The 21,255-nt window shown below is 37.8% G+C and overlaps 1 protein-coding gene across 1 annotated transcript; it reads left to right on the top strand.

The window, feature by feature from the left end:
- Positions 1-6,129: 6,129 nt before the first annotated feature.
- LOC139731286 (cell adhesion molecule 4-like) lies at positions 6,130-17,618 on the top strand. Its single transcript, XM_071642175.1, has 4 exons — positions 6,130-7,041; positions 13,248-13,586; positions 15,183-15,302; positions 17,349-17,618. The coding sequence occupies exons 1-4, from the start codon at positions 6,130-6,132 to the stop codon at positions 17,616-17,618; spliced, it is 1,641 nt and encodes a 546-aa protein (XP_071498276.1).
- The last annotated feature ends 3,637 nt before the right edge of the window (positions 17,619-21,255 follow it).

Raw genomic sequence — 21,255 nt, 5'->3', positions numbered from 1 at the left:
GCGCATTGTAAATAATCGTCTGCCATGGAAATGTCATTGATTTATACGTTATTAAAAATCATACAGATGAATACATTCTTCATTTGTGACCATGATCGTTTGTGTACATGTTCATTTCTTCATATATTTATTCCCTACTCAAGCGAAACTTCTGGTTGTCTTCCAAGCCATTGCTCCTGCTGGTTTTCAGAGTGGTCGTCGTCAATTTAAAAGATCTTCAGCATCATATTGCTAGATATTCTGATTCTGGTGATAACGATAAGGATGATGATGGGGAGATTTACGTTAATGACAATAATGATTACAGAATTAGGCTCAATATGGTGATGATTATGTTGATGAACATGATTGCTATTATGAAGACAATGAAGACGATGTTGACGTTGACAACAATGAAAGTGATTGTGAGGCTGATTTTGTTGGTGAAGATGCTGACGAAGAACATGACAATGATGACGATGACAGTGATGATTAAATTGATCAATGTTGTCGAGGAAGAGGACGAAAACAAGGACAATTATTTCATGCAACAAACCAAATTATTGTATTTACTTAGGTTCCGGTAATCCACGTAATCCTTCGAAACCATTATAGACAAGGCAAAGTCTCCCTGGGCAATTAATGATAATGATTACATTATTGTAAGCTGTACAAGAAACGAAAGAGCTATATATGGTTATCACTATCGTGGTCCTGGAAAAATAACTGAATAAGTTCGGAATGACACTTTCCCTTTAACTCGACATCAAGTTTAAACTTTGAGCCGACATTGTAATTGTATATATCTTATCCCCAACAGCTTGATTTGATCGATTTCTAATATCATTATGTTATTTTCCGTTGATGTCAACTCCGGCGTGAATGCTTGCCGTCTGTAGTAACGTAAAGGATTCCGAAAAGCGTTACCTCCATTCGCTCTAAAAAAGATGATCTTGTCAACGGCGTTTTGAATTAATTTAGCAATACACCTAAAACAATGTTCATTGCTAGAAGCCACTAAGAATGATTTTATGGTCACTTTCTACAATCTGGATACGAAAGGTAATTGCCGCCTTTCAAAGCTCTTTCTTTCTGACAGTGTAAACTGATGTCGTCTGCTCTCGAGTTTACTGTATAAATATGGAGGGAATTTTTGTTACCCTTACATCAGTAACAGTCACAACATGCTGTGTTATTACAGCTTCCAAACAAGTTACTGACGTAAATCGTTGGCAATGACTATTGACAACCAATACAGAGGGCAACGACGAAACTGGTCTTTAACTCCACTGTGTCTATCGAGGCAAGAAAACTTGGGAAACAGGCATGTGACTATCAAAAGCATAGGTGGTGATAGGACCAACGTAATCGAACTATATTCTACCTTTTTAATGCTTAGTTCAATGATCAAATTGGTGCAAATATTTGGGTATAAAAAAACTTAATGATTCTCCAATTAATGCGGATAGTCGCAAAATGCGCAAAAAATTACGCCCTCTGTTGGTCGAGGGGACGATTTCAGGTTGATCTCTGGAGTATGATACTGCGACTACAATGTAGGGGCTGATCGTGACGAATTCTAAGAATACAAAACGTGCAGATATTGGTTGTCTTTCAATTGATGGGTTGACCTTGTATTTCCCGCCAGGACAATCATCGGTTATTTGCATGTCGCTCGATACATTATTGATCTTTCTGCACGGCGATCTACCTTGTGTGCTTGTCATGGAATCAGATTAATTTATGCAGAAACAAGTGCGATGTATACGCCACAGTAGGTTGGAGGCATCTACCTTTGAAGAACAATGCGGCGTGACTGTCGTTATTGACATTGGCGGTCTGATTGTCTCATCAGGGAAAAAATACATCGTAGTGTCATATACGTCATTTTGATATTAATTGCGCAGGTTGGCTTGTTTATGTTTTGCTTTCGTTATATCTTGCAGACATGAGTGTTGTCTGACAGAACAGACATCAATGTCCACAGTAATATGTGCAATATTTTGAACAAAGAAAATATTTGTTACAATGATGACTTAAAGGATTAGATTCTTTGAGCATAATCTAATAAATATTATGCATTTACATATACACACGGCATAAAATACGAATGCAAACACCCTACTGCATTCAGTATAAGCAAATTGTACAACTACCGCCATGTATAACTCTTACAAATTTTCCTGCTTCTGCGTCTTCCAATACTTCTCAATCCAGAACTAAATCACCACCTTGATCATCTGTACCTTAACTACCCCATTGCATATTATCATTTTATATTGTTCATTAGGCATGATCTGACATATGCATGTAAACAAGCAAACGTTATAAAATTATAACTGATTCATAGTTGAAGTTTTATAAAAATGATGTACCAGTTAATCAAGAATCATACCGATATAGTTAAGGTTTATTGTGTACTTGTCTTCTTGTAGGTTCAAATACATTTATTCATTCAGATCACGTCAATGGCAAGGATACATTTATGGAACACGACAGCTATACAGAGATCTAATGACAACATGTCCCGAAAAGTTACACTAACAGGTAGCTTGTGTTGGGATGCCATGATAAAATGAAATAGCTTGAGTCAATTAATACAAATCAAATAAGTTTGTACAAACCCAATAGGATGTTTTCGCAACATATTCAAATTTAACGCATAATCTTTGAACAGAGGTAGTTCTTGACAGCCGGAAAGCTTGTCTGAGGCTTATCCGACATAGCAACAAGTAATTCATGCGAACTGGATTCCAGCAATTGAATTCTATTTAAGAAAAGCGGGTTAATGAAATATCTCGTCTCTATGTTCCCGGGAATGAAATATCCATAATTTGAATACATTACGAAAATGGCCTATCGAGATTTAGACCGAGTTTTAGACTTGGTAAGAGAAGTAGGGCTGATAAGAACAAAAAACCACAACAAACAAATCCCAACAACAACAGGTACCACAAGCAATCATCGACTACTATGATATCGCGTGCTATTCAATAGTGACATTCACTGTCTGTGTGGACATGGTATAGTATGCATCTGCATTAGCACAAGATGACCTATTCACCTTGACATAGCGCCACTTTGCTGATCGATTTTCGTGGCGGGCTGAAGATCTAATTCATTGAATCTATTGAAAATGATTGTTTGATTCTATTCGTCACTGAAGAGAGAAATCGCACGATAGCTTTCTCTCACGAAACGGTTAAAGGGGAATTCCAATGCTGCAGTTGAAAATATGTCTTAAAAGAAAGGGTAAAATTTTCTCTGCTCAAAATGGAAATGTGATCAAAATCGGATGAAGAATAATGAAGTTGTGAAAATTTTGACAGTCAATAAAATCATTGTGAACACGCGAATAGTGAGGTGATGACGTCAGACACTTGCAAATAGCCATATATGTTGCACATAAAATTCTGAAATGTTCAGTTCTTTATTCAACGCAGTTACACCCCAGTATCTAATCTGATATGTCTAACTGATTTATTATTCTGAAGTTACTCAACTCGAAATAACATCATGTTTTTGGCCTACACTTTAATAACAGAAACATTGAATTTTCATCTTTTTTTTTTTGCACACGGTGAATGGAAAATTGTGAGGTGATGACATCATCAGCTCACTCATTTGCATATTCATATCATCCGTACGAGAACTGTTCTGCAGATATAAGCGAAACTTCTCAATGCCATAACTTCCCTAATTTTTAAACCGGTTTAGATCAAATTCCACTGTTGTACTCGTATACTCTCTCTTAGCAACTGAAATTCACCTTTAAGTCGGAAAGAGCAAACCTCTTATCTATTCATTTTGAGTGTTTCGGCAGATTTCATGAGATGAAAATGTTCTTGGGGTAACACAAGCTTGGTTTTCTTACTTAAACTGAGTGGCTGTAGATACGTAGTGAAGACACAGTATATTAGGATATACATACACTCAGCAAAAAAAAAGAAAGTAAACGCTTTTTCAAGTTTAGATTTGTCATAGAATATTTGGCTGAAAGCTAATGTATTATATACCATATTGAAGGTAATCTAATTGGCTATCAACCTGGTAGGTCAACATAAAGGGAAACTTTACGCATGAGTAGTGAACACCATTGTTTTTCTCTTCCAGGACACAAAAGTAAAAATTGGAAAATTGAACAACTTGTCATTCATGCGTATGTGTTCTTCTATTGAACAATAAGAACAAACAGCAAATTTCACACAAAAAGAAAGATGAATTAAGTTGAAAAACTAAACCTTTGATCTCTATGATATCTTTAAAGCCCAAAAGATTAACGAAGGCTAAAAATAAAGCATCTTTATGTCAAAACAAAGTTCAAATCTAATAAGAGAAGAAGTAATAATAAACAAAAATGGTACAAATTTGAGCTTTTTTTTTTAAATCAGGAAATTGTAGATAATGTTTGGTTCATGAAATTGTCACATGGATACTTAAATCACTAGATTAAAAGAAACAAATAAAGACATTCTACTCATTTAATCATCTTTATGCTTATTATTCCCTGTCATTTGAAGTTTGACTTGACAGAAAATTCTTATTTTTCCCCTTTAGTTTCCCACTTTGTTTTTCTTAGAGGTTATAAAAAGATAAAGAGATCAAAAACTTATTTTTCCTATTTCATTCATGTCTCTCATTGTGTTAAACCGGTCTTTTGTTGTCAATGTTATCGTGAAGCGCACTTGCAAATGAAAGAGAACATGTCAATTTTTGCAATTTTTAATTTTGTGCCTTGGAGGACAAAAACGATTGTGCTTACTCATGCGTTAAGTTTTCTATTTAATTAACCTGTTAGCTTGATAGCCAATTAAATTCCATTTAATATGGTATATAATACATTGATTTTTATAAAAATTTTCTATGAAAAACATGACCTCGAAAAAGTGTTTACTTTCTTTTTTTTTTGCTGAGTGTATATGTATATATATATATATATATATATATATATATATATATGTATATATATATACATATAATCATATATATATATATATATATATATATATATATATATCTGTGTGTGTGTGTGTGTGTGTCTTATCGAAAATAGGGATTCTCTCAAAGAGAGGTAATGTTATCGTTTTATTCATATGGGATTGGGTGAGGTCTATCATGTCTATAGGCCTAGTCCAATCGTTTCTTCCATCTTTCCGTCTTGACATATACACACGTGTATACATATACATGTATAATATATGAAAAAATATATAAGAAAGAGAGAGAAATGTATGAGATACGTGTAAATGTATTTCATCTGAGTGCTTGCCTCTTCATAGTATAAAGTAGGCTCGAATGCAAATGGACTAGCAAATTATACTTCAGAGACAAAAAGCGATGGAGAAGTTTGAGAAATTTGAAAACGAAAGCAAGTATAATAAACACACTGGTAACACAATAGTTAAAAAATCCTCACACCAGGGCATGGGTGTGGTGGATTCCTGACCCCCACTCCATACAATAGAGGTGGGGTTGATAATACACACAGACACAGTGAATTTCTGAGACGTTTGAAAAGACAGCACTACGGCTGAGTGAGTTTGTAAAAGCACTGGTTCTTTCAGCGAACGTCAATGCAGTACACGACATTGCTCTTTCAGCCAATTCTGATCGTTTGCTTCTTTATTAGCTGCCGGCTCAGAGGTTGCCTATTGTTCCGAGAGTGTGGTGTGGTTATTCTTGAACAGGGTGAGTCAAAGCTGTTGGGACCACGGCACAGATCTACGTAAGACAGCACGACTGGGAATAATCTCGTACAGTGCGAGGTTTTCTGTACGTGGCACCCGAATCGGCAGCTATCGTTGAGTGTGTGTGTGTGTGTGGTAGCCGTTACTTGAGACCGCTACCTATAGCGGCATAGCAAAGAGTGCTCGTTTCCTACAACCTGTGGCGCTTTCGGTTCTAAATGCGCCTGGCTTGAATGTTTCTCCTGCTTTAATCTTACCATTAACAGCAATCATGTAGACGGTATCATGGTGGACAAACGGACTAAATCTCTAGGAAAAAATCTTCTTTCTTTTTGTACGTACTCACTCTCGCTTTTTTAGATTGGAGAGCACGGTGTCTTGTGTTTTGAAGCCACTTTTGTAATTGTACAACTCGGAGCTCTTATTTCATTCATTTAGTGTCTATGTACGTGTGTGTGGAATCATGGCGACAATCAGCTTCCGTCTTCTTGCAATCTCACTCGTACTCCTGACGACGAGGACATCGTTGTCGCATGCACAGTATTTCTCCATCCAGCCGGAGGATAAGGAGGTGGTTGAAGGCAACCGGGTAGTGATGCCATGTAGGGTCTTGAACCGGCCGGACGGGGCAGAGGTCTACTGGCAGATACCGGCGATCACCACACAATTCGTCGGCCCGGACTACAACGTGCCGCAAGGCTTTCGAGACAGATACCAAGTCGTTGGTGATGTCAGTCTTGGGGACTATAATCTCGTTATCAACTCAGCGTCCGGAGCAGACGAGGGGGTGTACAAGTGTGTGATGTACCTGACGGGAAGGGGCGATGGAACCGCGATCGAAGTAGCATCCTCGCAGGAAGCTGAGTTGATCGTAGCCACCCTGGACCCATCGGGCGCGCCAGAATGCTGGGTGTCACCAAGGCGAGAGGTCCATGTCGATGATGAAGTCCAGTTGCACTGTGCTTCGTCCGACGCCAACGTCGATCTCCAGTGGAGGCGTGTGTCCAGTAACAACCTTCTCCCTTCGACGTCCAACGCGTCGACGTCTGTGCCGACGTTGATATCGACGAGCGTCATCGCCGATGCGTCGATGAATGGCGACAGGTTCGAATGTTTGTCGACGACCGTCAATAGCGTGCGATGTCAGGTGGAACTAACGGTGACGTCGCCTCCCGTCGTGACAATCACGACAGTGGGAGACATCAGGACGGGAAGAGAAGGAAGATTTCGATGCGACGCGACCGGGAATCCAAACGTGTTTGCGTTCTTTTGGAGGTATAACGACAAGGAGATCGACTACGCGTACGATCGCCGATTCAACCTGGCGATGCTCGAGGATAACAACCAAGTCTTAGTTCTTCCAGACATCCAGACGGTAAGCTTTTATAAGGCCTTAGCAAAAGTGATGTAAACAGGAGCAATTTCCCTTTTTATGATTATGCCATTTCTGTATTAATAGATCTCAAATGATTTACACAACAATTCTATGTAAAGCGTCGATGTTCAAATAAAGGTTTCACTGAGTGTGGATGTCATTCTTGCGCAGTAATATTGAACGAGTATTTCATCATGGCAAAACACACTAAACACATTCACACACACACACACACACACACACACACACACACACACACACACACACCCATATATATATATATATATATATATATATATATACATTTGTATATATATACATATATTTTTTAATGCATTGATGCGCTTAGAAACGTCAGTATTAAGCGCTATCAAAGGTCTCAGTATTAAGTGCTATAGAAGTGTTATTTATGATGATGATGATTATTATTATATGTTTATATATGTATATATATGTATATATATATACAAATATTCATTTTGATATGTATTATGTACATTCATTTGCCTATTCATTCATTTATCTATTTATCTATTTTCATATGCATGTGTTTGCATTGTATCTTATATCTTGATATACAATAAGAGAATGGCTCTGAAAGAGGGTGAGGGAGAGGGATTGAGAGAAATACATATATGAACCTCAACCAGTCATTACCCAACATACTAAACCTTACAGTTTTTTTATTTGGCATGGCATGCCAGATAGTGCATCTTGCAAAGACGCCACTTAGGATAGCATCAACACCACGGCTCTTGACAAAAAAACATACAAAAAAACAAAACAAAACAAAACTCCAAAACAACAACAACAATCAAAAACAAAAACGAAAACAAACAATCCACCACCACCAACAACAACAACAAAAAATAAACACAATTGAATATTCACAAAGTACACAAACGATATTTTCCTTATCTGATGCTGCCATAGCTACGAGACAGCTATCGTGTCTGTTATTTCAGAAAACGATCCCACCATTCCAGATTGGCATGTAGTGTGCTCTGTGTTGCCGTTTGATTAATTATCCGATTAATCCAAAATTGGTCTAACAAGGACACAGCGGCTTTGCAGTCCCATCTGCTTTGATAATGTATTATAGTGTATACAAACTCTACATGCAGACTCTGTCAAAAGTGCGATTTTTACATTCACAGCTATAAAGCAGATTGCGGCCAACATCATCAACTGTAACGTGAGTTATGCATGCTGTAAGATGTGAAGAATTGCTGTAAAAGAAGATGGAGTGTAGAAGATTGAGCATTCCACTTACAGAGGAAAAAAAAAACAGACTAAAGAATTACTGCTCAAAGTGGCGCCATGTTTTACCTTGGGAGGTCACACAGTCACGTGATTTTGGCTGTGATTTACAAACACGACAGATGTTCAATAGAATGGAATTGCCGTAACGATGTACAAGCTGACGAATATTGAAAGGTGACTTCCAGTCATTTCTGTTTATTTCTTCATCAATTCCCAATTTATTATTGGAAAAATGAGCAAAGAAAATGGGATTTTGTCAGATGTGATTCAATATCTCACGTAGATTCTTCTATGATTGTTGAACAGATATCATTCCTATACACCGTACAATGTTATGCCAACGGGACGACTTTCCCCCGTTGCGCAATCGCGAAAGCTGTGTACATATTGGTAGATCAGATTTGAATACTTTAAGTAATTCACATCAAGAATCTAGGTGGTGCCCTTTTCTCTAGCAATGCTGAAGTCAATTATCTAAGCATACCCGCACAGAAAACATATAAATGTAAACGGGGGCTGTCTTTGTGAGGTCTCTTTTCTACACACAGACTAGCAAACAATCCAATGGTAGAAAAGTAGAACAAGATAAGAACTGGTTTCGATGAACCCAAGAATCCCAAATCTCAGAATAGACCCAAACGGAATCAGATCTTGCTGCTCCTGATGTCTGCCTGTAAATGAAATGAACAAATTGAAAACTTATTCCACAGGTCTATGCATGTAAGCACCACTATTGTATGTCTGTTTCTACATATCAAATAGTTATAATCAATCAATGTCGTAAGCTGATGTTATTCACTATGAACATGTTTGATCCCAGCGAACCATTAACGCATTCCTGCAACCGCAGTGAAAAGGATCAAAAAGATATATATTTTTGTTACTCTTCGTGTGAAAGGTTTATTGTATAAGGTGAAAGCAGAAAAAAAAAAACAGCTATAAAACTATAGAGTGACAGTTGTAAACAACCTGAACAGAGTAAGAATAACTATAAGCAACTCGAAAATAATTTTAAAATGTTTTCACCCAATAGTAATGACCGGAAACACATACATGTATGCAAATTACAAAAAGGTGTGATGTTATTGATTATCAAACAGCTCATTTGCTGTACATATCATATTTTTATCTTGAGGCTAGAGCCCCGCTTTGATATATCCATTGTATTTTCCTACTCGCATTCACATTATTATTTTTATGATATTTCTTTATCATTATTATTATCATTATTATTATTATTATTATCATTATCATTATTATTATTATTATTATTATTATTATTATTATTATTATCGTTATTATTATTATTATTATTATCATTATTATTATTATTATTATCGTTATCATTATTATTATTATTATTATCATCATTATCATTATTATCATTAGTAGTAGTAGTAGTAGTACTATTACAATTATTATACTACCATTATCATTGTTATTTTCGTTATCATTCTCCACCTCCTCCTCCTCCTCCTCGTCGTCATCATCATCATCATCACCATCATCATCATCATCATCACCATCATCATCATCATCATCATCATTATGTAATCAGTCTATCGTCGTCATCAACTTAATCATCAGTATTATTACTACATGTGTTATCATATTACTGACAAACAAGAGTAGTCAAATAATGTTTTCCTGCCCGGAGAATTATTTCTCTGGTATCTGCCTAATATCTCCAGGTGTGCGACACTATACGGAAAACTTTTTGACAGTCGTTTTTATTGAAAAAACCCCCCTGAAATCGAAGTGAATATATAATATCTCATTGTGTCAACAAGCTTGGGAGAGCCATAAACCGCAGAAAAATCTGCAGGAAAAGAATGGTTTGCTCACAACGGATCTCAGCGTGATGACTTTACAAAAAAAAAGTGTTTTTATACTATGTTTTTTACAGCCTGCGTTCTTAGCTGAATGCATTCCTGTCCATTGCTATATATATATAATGCATACGAAGGTTAACGTTGTGTGGAGCAGGATAAGCATAGAGTTACAAAGCATGAGCACCAGAAACAAACGTTTTCTTTGTCCACCGGCAGGTTCCGCGGATTAGCTACTTCAAAAGCGACCCAAGTATTCACTTCTTGCAAAGTCTTGGCGACGGATGCGATCATTCTCACAAATTCACCCTCCCATGAACCAAAAGAACAAGATAATAAAGAAAAGGAAGATTAAGACGCAAAAACGTAGAGAGGGAGAGATGGAGAGAAAGATAAATTCGTAATCGGCATCTAATGCATTCTCGCGACACTTCCAAAAACTGTCATTGTTAGCCACCGCTGCAGACTAAAATCTACCCGAGTTTAAGGATGATGTGAACTCGGAGAACGACCTATTGTCATCACAACGTCATATAGATAAAACCAGCTTGAAACGTGTTTTACTTTTTTTCCTAATACAGACATAAGTACAACAAGAAAAGATATAGTAACAAAAACAAGGATCTAGCCATTTTGCATTGTTATTTACAGTATATTGAGTGTTTTTATATTGCATATATAATATGTACAATAGCTTTGCGGAAATTATTGGAAGAGGCAGGTAACGTTGCGCGTGATCAAGTAATGGTAATGAATAAAAGCCTAATAGGTTTATACGTGTATCAATTAAGATCATGGAGATTATGATAATTTAGATATTGGTAAAGCATTCAGTGGCACTTCAGAATGACATGGGGGGGGGGGGGGTCAGCAACCCGTACAGTTTTGGCTTGAAAGAACATTAAAAACACATTTTGACAGCAATACAAATTAACGCTTTAGACACACACACACACACACACACACACACACACACACACACACACACACACACACACACACACACACACACACACACATATATACAGTTGTATACACAAATACAAACACACAACACAACAACAGCAACCCCAAAACTATACCCTCTAAAGAAAATGGATGAATAAATAGATAAATCCCCTCTCTGTGTTATGGAATAACCTGACTGGTGGAAGCGCAGACGTTTTCACATGTTCTCGACAAACATATATGTTATTTATATTACTGCAGCAAAGATAACTCAACTTGCAATGTGACATTCCAGTGACTAACACAAATTATTATTTAAAAATCTTCTCATAACGCGGTTATTGCAAGATGATTCATTCAAACTGTGTGAATTTCTTTCTGTACAATATTACTGATTTATACTTCATGCTGTTCGCATTTAAAATAAATTGTAGTGAAGTCCCTGTCTGGTCAAGTTTATTGTTTCATGATACCTTATTCCAGAAGCATGGGGGGGGGGGGGGCGTCAATGCTTGCACAAAGAGCGTATGGACTTTTATGAAACACATTTGTGAAATCAGCACTGTAAGTCTGTTTGTTAATAAGTTGTGAGTTTGTGTTAAATACCAAATTATTAGTCAAGATTGACTAGATGGTCATCAAAGAATCTATGAGGTACAATGTACCAAGGATCCTCAAGACAATTACACATCTTACGTTTATTTGTGTTTATCAAAAGCTGACGAGATATCGATTGACTAGCTGATGTAGTTGATACTGCCGTACCTAGAACATACAATGATATCATAATTACGATATGTACGATACCGATAACTATAACACATGACGCCGTTCTTTCAGCGGAAACTGGAGGCGAATACATGTAGTCTATTTACTTCCTTTTCGTAAGAATCACAATTCAGTCAAGTTCAAAGGTCACCTCTCCCTTACCTACACACAAAATGTAGTTCTTGTCGTCTCAACCAGCATGTGTGCACAAAGATATGAGACCTACTGTTCTCCTTGGGTGTTGGGCTTTGTCAGGAACAACATTGAAGGAAAAATAGATGTAGGCCTATGTTTGTATTGTGTCTTCTCTATTTACCTTCACGAAGGGCTATTGTTCACTGAAATTTTTGTCTCCAATGTGTGTATTTGGAGAAGACTCACAAAACTAACAATGGAGGAAGGTCGCTTTTTCCAGACGCCACCTAGTACGAGACAAATATTGCCTTATGTCAAATGATGACGTCACTACTAGTCCCATGACCCCAATCTGAAAGCCGTTGAATACATGAAATAAGTGAACGGGATGGACAGAAGAAATTCCTGTCATCCCTCCACCCCCTCTTTTTATAATCTTTTTTCCTCTTTATATCTCTTTCTCATATCCTGTTCTCTCACCCTGACCTGAAATCAATGATATCAGCGAATAATAGTCTCGCTGGATCGGTATGATATTGCTGCTGGTGTAGGTTAATCTAAATGTGATCAAGATAAACGTTCAAACTAGCATGAAAGAAAGCCGCAGTTTTGTTCTCATTGTTATTTATTTTATTCCCCTTGCAATCAATTGCATTTCAGGTTCTTACCCTTGCATTATACCATACACATTGCGCTTTGCGATCGTCCACAAAATTGATTGTATACATTATTGTAGGTCTTTCGCTGTCATTATGTATTTCTTTATGGACATAATAGATTATACGCATGATTGTATCATCTGTCTGTGGATCACGAATCTTCTATATCAATGATGTACAGCTGTATATATGCCGTATATGTTTATATTATCTTTATAGTGTAGTTTTAAGCACCTCAAGGTCCCACTCACAGAATGAATAGATGTAAGCGAAGACTACACAAAAACAACAACCATCATGACCATGATAAGGAAAAGTTGTGCCTTTTGGGGTTCATTTTCACAGATCTGTTGATGTTTTGGCTATTTCCTATATATTGTCTTCAAAATGTGATCATTAAAGTACATAGAAAGTGAGTAAAGCCACTCTCGGGACGTCTTTGTAAATTCTAAATCGGCTGTATCGTTTCTGTCAAACTTTTAGAAATTGTTCTCTTTCTGTTCACGGCAAGACTTGATATACTCTAGACAGAATGCAAGAAATTGTACAAATGTTTCGGGATTCATTTATCATCGACAGTCCTTTCGTTCTCGTTCCTCATCAGGATGATGACGGTATCCTCCTGACGTGCACCGCCATCAACGAGCACGGTGAAGGATCAGGCACTTACCCGATCCGCGTCGTCATCGAGAACATCACCGCCTTGGTGGCGCCCATCCTCTGCTCCATCCTCATCGCCATCATCATCGTTCTCCTCATTGGGTTCTGCTACTGGCGATCGCGGCAACGGCGGGCGCTGGAGAAGATCGCTCAGAAGCGCGACGAGCGAGCGCTGAGGCGGATCGACTCCGAGAACCAGGGCCACGACAATCCGACTTTCACTGGATTCTCCCCTCTCGAAATCGACTCCGTCGGCTACGGACCAGACGCTCAGCCTTACACGGTAAGCTTTACAGTTTTACCGTGATGAGACTGGGCTGTAATCGTTTCGGTTTGGTGGTCTAGCTTGACCCACCCGTTTCTCGTACCAATCCCAGGTATAATCACCTATCGTAGGTCCACTCGAAGCGTACTGGACTAGTACTTAATCCTGCTGTTGCCAAGTCAATGCTACTATATGTGCAATGCCAATAGAATTATGAGTTCGTGGTCCCGAGAAGGTTAAGGTGGTCAGCAACTGCGAATTTACCTCGCGTCTGTCCTCTTCAAGAATGCAGAACCCAGGCAATATCTTTAGTGACCATTCAACCACCAGGACTGGTCAGTTGGCTTTATAGTGAGGGTTTAAAAGCTGACCGGATCTCTTCGGTATCTTGTTTGGACCGTCCCGTGTAATGATTTCATGAAGATAAACACGCTATTGGGGATAGTTGTTGTTTTCGTCTGTTAGAATGTCTTCGTCATATTGAGAAAAAAAATACGTCAGTATCCTGTTATGGATAAAATTATTTCATTTCAAAATGAGAATCACTCTGGCAATGTCTGGACGCTTTTTGTTTCATGTGGTGGTGTTAATTCATATTACAAGAATAATGTAATTAATCGTGACTGTCATATAACGTCGATTTTTGTGAAAATATATATATTCTTTAAATTATCAATCGCCAGATAATCAGGCAAGTGATGTCCTGTCCAAATCATATAGCTGTCTTACCCATTCCAAGAAAACGAAGCCGCCACAACATGTCAAAGGAAAGACGAGCCCATTTGTTATAGTGTTTTGACTGCCATGTTTTTCGCTCTCCTAACATTTTGACGTTTTTGAGATAATGAGGATTTATCACCCCAAAACAGCGATATATCATTACTCTCCTTGAGTCTTTTTTTTTAAATATGCGTATTGTCCTTTGTTTTACCTCTGCCTTATCGTGACTGGGACACCTTTGTTTCAAATCACTTCACCCCTTCTTCTTTGCCGTGTTTAACTTAAAGGACAAGTTCACCTTCATAAACATAGGGATTGAGAAAATGCAACAATATTAGTAGAACACATCAGTGAAAGTTTGAGGAAAATTGGACAATCGATGCAAAAGTTATGAATTTTTTAAATTTTTGTGTTGGAACCGCTGGATGAGGAGACTACTACAGCTTGTGAGTCATATGCGTACAACAGTATAAAGAAAATGTAAAAGAAAATTCAACATATTTTCACTTTTTTTCGCATAATAAAAGAGCACTTGAATGCCTCTTTCTAAAGGCAGGGGGAATAATATTACCCATACTATTTGTTGGTAACGAGTCACGGGAATGTGTACTTTTTTTCAAAAGATGGAATTTTGTGAAATTCTCTTTATATTTTCCTTATATTGTTGTACGCATGTGACATCTAAGTTATTCATACACTGCAGAAGTCTTCTCATCCAGCGGGTACTGCACAAAAACTTCAAAAATTCATAACTTTTGAACGGATTGTCTGATTTGCCTCAAACTTTCAATGATGTGTTCTACTAATATTGCTGCATTCTCTCAATCCTTATGTTTATGAAGGTGAACTTGTCCTTTAACTCTCGTGGAATCGGTCACATTTGTTTTTCTGCAGACGAATCCCTCCGCGCGGGAGTACGACCACGGGCAGCCGAAACCCATACCGCGACAGAACAGCGATGTCAGAAGCAAGGGCGAGTCGGAGAGCGGCGTCGGCGACGACGAAGAAGAGGAGGTAAGACGCGCTGCTCGGTCACGAGAGATGTCTTCTACGAGGTTATGACGTCATCGACAATCTAGACCTCGCTGATGAGCGGAATCATATACAATGTTTACTAATACATCACGAAATGTCACACTTCATAGTGTAACTTGAAAAATTATATTATTCCATTGTCTATTATGGTCTGTTTTGCGCTGAGGAGGCAATTATCATGCTCTCAAAAAAAGCAGTGCTGAATATTTTTGGTGGTGTTTTCCTATCATGTAACGTGCAAGAGAAATTTTTGTAGATATTCTGAAACAAGTAGATTTTCAAACAAGTACCGGGTAGCAGTTGCAACAAAGCCTTTTTGCTAGGGGTTCTCGTACACCGGTGTTGCCGAGGGTACGTGTTGATGGGCACAAACAAGATGTCTGGGTATATACCATGATACTCACTGTAATACAGTTTGTACGCTGAGATGACGCTGATTACGGCTAAAACATTGATAGTGAGACTTGCCAAGTGGGATTGTCAGTGTGATGGAGAGCTTAGTGTCAGTTATACATAATATTGTAGATAACAGTTGTATAGTATAATGGCAAATGGAAACAGTCCCAGGAAATACAGCCTATTTAGTATCATGCGGACAAGATGGAGGGTAGCAATTTTGTAATCGATGAGAACATTTGGAGGTAACCAGGGGTGGGCCTTCCTCATGGCCACTCTCTGTGTAATCTCAGTTGCTGAATGTGCATATTTTAAACTTAGCTATACAAATGATAAATTGCCAATCATCTTATGAGGAGTCAGGTAATCACGTGACGGCAAGGTCTGAGCGGAATTATTTCCGTCTTTCACGTCGATAAGCATCTTTGGATATTATTGTAATCCATCCAAGGGAATACAATCATCATCGTAGGGACAGTATCCAAGACAACGATAACAACAACAAAATAAGAGTACCGACTTCCCGTTATCAAATGCGATTAGCGAGGTCTGAACCACTGGCAAATTGCTGAAGCGCATCACTTTGTTTAAATCGGAAAATCCCACCGGCAACTGTACTTTGTAAGACGTCAGTGGCATTTTATATAGACGCATTTTTCCCTAGAGGACTAATTAGTAAAGCCATGCCTGTGTGAGGGACTACATGCACAGTCGGTGCTCGTAAACTGTGTGCACGCACTCTGAGTACTCCATTGTATTTCAAGTCTTTATCTTGTACGCATCGGCGTATTTTACCGTAAATAATGTTTGCATGTATTTCGAATGCATGAATTGTTCAATCAGGGTAGTTGCAACAGTTCATCCCTTCACTGTAATGTCTGGTTTTATACACAGTTTCATATGCAAACACTTATCACTTACACCACCATACCCCTTTCTCAGTATTCCCTTTGCTATTTCAGTGCAAACCATGTACACGTTAAAATCGAAATTAGTTATCAATAAACATTAAGGACCCCAATGCATCATTCTGTTTCACATTTTCATGTTCTCTTGTCATTACCTGCTCTCCTTATTGATCTTATATTTTCACCCGATTCTTTCATATCTACTGCCTCCCTATCTTCGATCTTTTTTTTCGCTTTGACGCCAACATAATCATATCTTACAATATCACTCTTACGTAACATGTGCTCACATTCTTGTGGCTTTGTGTTGACTTTCGTTGTCACGCACTTTTAATACCTGTCCACCTTTATCATATTCTGTGTTTTCTCACTTTTCTTTGGTTCTTGGTTCCCCTATTCCGTCTTTTCGATCTGTTTATGTTCTTGTCTTTATTTCACACGCGCACGTCGTCTGTCAACCTGCATTATCTACCCCGTTACCATGGCTACGTCGTGACCTGCCCTCCTCTGCTTCTGTTTCTCTCACTCTCATTCTCATCATCTATATTCGTCTATTCCTTTCTCTGTGTATATCTTTTTGTCTTCACATCTCTCCCTATCTTCGTCTATTGATATCTCTACATTTTCTTCATTGATATATTTCTCTGTCTATATCAATATATTCATCTCTCTCTATCTATCTCTCACTCTCTATGTCACACCTATCTTGTCTTGCATGCAGACCCAAACATTCACGTACCAAGTCAACCCGAACTTCGAAGAGTATCGCAACAAGGCCAGTTATGACGTCAGCAACGAACTCGACGACGAGAAGCTCGAAAAGGGGAAATTTCTAAACTACGAAGAGGTTGACGTGGATCTCGAGAAGCCACCGGTTCAGAACGACCTCGATCTCGAGAAGGAGCTGGTGGGCGAGCTCAGCATGTTCGCCGACTACGACAAGAATTTCGATCAGGATTCGGAGCCGGTTGTCGTGAGCACGGAATTATGATGACTAGAACCTTATAATAAGTATGAGCCTGCAATAAGGCTGATATCATTACTCAAACACACCAAATAAAAAAAATAACACAAACCAACGCGTGCCTATAAGAACAAAGCTTTGTAATTCCGTTACAGTATACCGAGTACAAAAGGTATCTTATAAAGATAATCTTTAAACGAATACAATTAAGTAGAAGATTTTACAGTCTGACCTTAGAACTCTTATTCTGAAGAAATCATATGCTGTGTATATCATCACTGTGTGATTGCGTAAATGCCGTTTTATGTCATGCCTCATCATATGCCCTTTTAAGATAAAAAAAGGTTTCACTCTTATGTGTTGCAAAACGATAGCAGGAGGAAATATCTTGACAAATCTTGAGTTCGTTGGTCTTTTAGTCGTAAAGAAGACCGTGAAGGCATTAGCTTTGAAACATTTTTAAACGTTTCTTTTATAGAATAAAAGGAATAGACTTTCTCCTCCAGTGATTTCAAAATTGTAATGAAGCCTGATCGATTTCGTCATACAATACGAGACATTTTGTTTTTACGTCATCTTAATCTTTTTAGGATAAATATAAACTAAACGATAATAATAAAGAGCTTTTCTTGTGTCTTTCGTTAAAGACAAAAAGTCTTCCAAGTTCCAGATTCTTGCAGGGTCAAGTTTGAACGCATTCTGACTGTGACCCCTTACGCTGGCGGAAGAATCATGATCCGTGAATAGCAAAGAACCCTGAAACGTTCATTGCCAGATTTATATGAGACCTATACTGTAGTTTCTCTGCTGGTGCTGCTCGTAGACTTGCATTTTATTTTTCGATTGTTCTTAATGTATCGCTGTTTCAGGTGACAGAGCATGTAAGTCAATAACCATTTTGCAACCAATTGACGAGACGTACATCAACGTTTGAGCATATGCTTGAGATTTAGCTAAAAATCACAGGCGACGCATTCATTAACTTGACAAGTAGTATCGGATTGGCATTCGACAATTAACCACAATATTGTGTGATAAAAACAAGAGCCGTGTTTCCTTTGCGCGCGCAAATTAGTAACGGAAATGTATCGCAGTATGTTAGGGTGCTATACAAAAATTGGTGTCGAATGAGTTCGTATCAAACAAGATAATTCAACACGTTGAAGCTGCTGTTAAATGAACATCTCTCCATAATCGTAGCGAGGATGAAAGGAGAAAAAAGCATTTGAATTCCTCGGAGATGTTCCCTTTATGACTTGCAAATCTATTTGTGTTTTTCTGTAACTTGAACATGAGAGACTATTCGTAATTATAAATTGAGTCCAGACTGGATCTACAAGAGCTTCTTGATATATCAAGCTTCAAGAAGAATCCTAGGAATGCCGACTTTGAAGTGAAACGCATTGGATAAAGAAGATTTAAACGTCGTTCATCGGTACCTAAACACGGAAGCTGTGTATCGGCCATGTGGTAGGTTGCTATGTAGGTCTAATATCTTCCTTCTTAACGTTTTCTCCTTGAGCGTTCTTCTCACCGCATGACTACCTTATCCGTCTCAAGCATGGGCGACTCTGCCATCCGTTTCGTTGTGCGTTTCGCCTCTTGTTATAATTATGTTGCATGATTTGTGCGTGGTTGAACTTTTTTTTTCGCACTGAGCGGACTGTGCAGCATGAGTGGGTCCAACATTCCACTTTTGTGATCACTACTGCGCATGCTTTTGCGCATGCGCGTAGCAACCCATTTGTTGCTATCTACCTTTTTGTTCTCTTTTTCCTCAAAAGAGGATTCTGTAGTTCTTAACAAAAACATGCGCGAAATCAGGTAGGGAGTGAACGCAACATTCAGTGAACTGTATTTCATCAGCTTGAATCGCAAGTCTATATGATGCAAAATTAATATGAACAGATCCATGTTTTGGATACCAATACAATCTTATTCCTTTTCTTATATACACATGTACCAAAATACGAGATAGTCTAAAAAAGTATCATGCTCAATTCTGATTGTCAACTTCAAAATATTAATGGAAAGGAATACATTTGAGGCTTTTTTTCTAAATCTACGTTACTTACAGACATAAGATCTTCTTATAGCAGCTGCACGTTCTCTCGATTAAGGAAATGAAATGGTAAGACGTCAGGTGTTTCAAATCTGAGTTGATTGTGGTGTTTCCACTCTGAATGATAACATGTGGAAATGTGTGTATTCAGCAGAGCTATAGGTTGTATACAACAATATGTCGATAGCGATGGTGCCTTATATATACCTTGGAAAAATAATGCACTTCGGTTGCTTGTGATGGTAAATACTTCTCCGTATCCAAATGGCAAATGAGATGCTTGTAAATCAGTTTTGTAAGTTTATCTGATCCTCTGTAATTTTAGTAAGCTGGGCTTACGTGTATAAGGGTGATATAATGTTTATTTTACAGAGTATTCTAAGGCAAAATATGTTTGTACTAGATCTTTTTCTGTATAAGGGCGTATTTTCGTTTATATGTGAATACTATCTTGTCAAAGAGACCAACAGAAAAGGTTTTATACTAGTAGTCTATACGACAATCTTGTACATATTCACAATTTCTATTTAATTCCACCTTCTAAATTGCACGATTCTATGATAAGCATCTATTTCATTCGGGGACAGAACCATTGAAAAATAAGACATCTTTTGGTCTTTTTTTTTTCTCCCAACTTGATTCTATACCTGCGAATTGCCAATGAAATAATCTACTCAACAAAGTCATGATTTCCTCCTTTAGTACATGATAATTCGTTTATTTACTAAATACATTTCAGAAGGTAGAATCAAGTTTGCGTGCATGAATTGATGCTATGTCAGGTACGGTTCGGGCGACCTTCGCGTTGTTGTGGGGGACTCTCGTTGCTATAGAAGTAAGCATAGAATTTGAACATAATTAGCAAAGCAGTTTATTGTTTCATGCACTTTTGTTGTAATCTTCCGTTGTTACGTATTTGGCATATTATTATCATTGTACATGTATTCCGAGCTAAAGATCATACATACGAAATGAAATTCCATAACCATGCTCTTTGGTCTTATCTTGGGAATTTTAAAGCTTTGCTACAATCACGATTCCTGTATAGGCGGTAGTATAAACTCTTGCATTTTGTCTCATTTCTATTTTAAAGAGGAACCACCCCCTCCTCCCCCGCACAAACACAAAAGAGTTTGGTGATTAATTATTCTGGAGGTATGTCAATTTGTTTTGTTTTCCAAAGTCTATATTTTAACACTGCATTTTTTCCCTTTTATTCGAGTAGACCGATGTCTTTATCCGCATCACGACAAAACTTAAAGCGATTTGATTGCCGGTTCGATAATTGCGATACATGTAGTCACATAAACTCTACTTGACTTAGTGTGTAGGGAGGTGCAGCTTTTCGTGGGTGTCAAATATATTTTCTTGCGATATAGTCAGCTATTTTGGCGGGAGAACCGCCAATAAAACACTTCTCTTTGTAGCCACCTCAGATATAAATGAATTACTGTTTGGTTTTGTTTCTTCCGTAGATATTTCTTCTTCTTTCTTAAAAAAAAGTATGATGATGTAAAAACCAAAGTCTTTCAGAAAAATGAAAATACTTTTATGTACAGTACAAATATGAATTGCTTTTCTATCATATTTCTTGATTATCAC

Source organism: Diadema antillarum, unplaced genomic scaffold, assembly GCF_040938485.1.
Source record: "Diadema antillarum isolate AM-2024a unplaced genomic scaffold, OU_Dant_1.0 scf00000022, whole genome shotgun sequence".
Taxonomy (NCBI): Eukaryota; Metazoa; Echinodermata; class Echinoidea; order Diadematoida; family Diadematidae; genus Diadema; species Diadema antillarum.
This window is presented reverse-complemented; position numbering and strand designations above follow the sequence as displayed.

Coding starts and splice junctions, on each gene's coding strand:
- LOC139731286 (XM_071642175.1), top strand. CDS start 6,130: ATGGCGACAATCAGCTTCCGTCTTCTTGCAATCTCACTCGTACTCCTG. Junction 7,042..13,247: donor TTCTTCCAGACATCCAGACG/GTAAGCTTTTAT, acceptor GTTCCTCATCAG/GATGATGACGGTATCCTCCT. Junction 13,587..15,182: donor CAGACGCTCAGCCTTACACG/GTAAGCTTTACA, acceptor GTTTTTCTGCAG/ACGAATCCCTCCGCGCGGGA.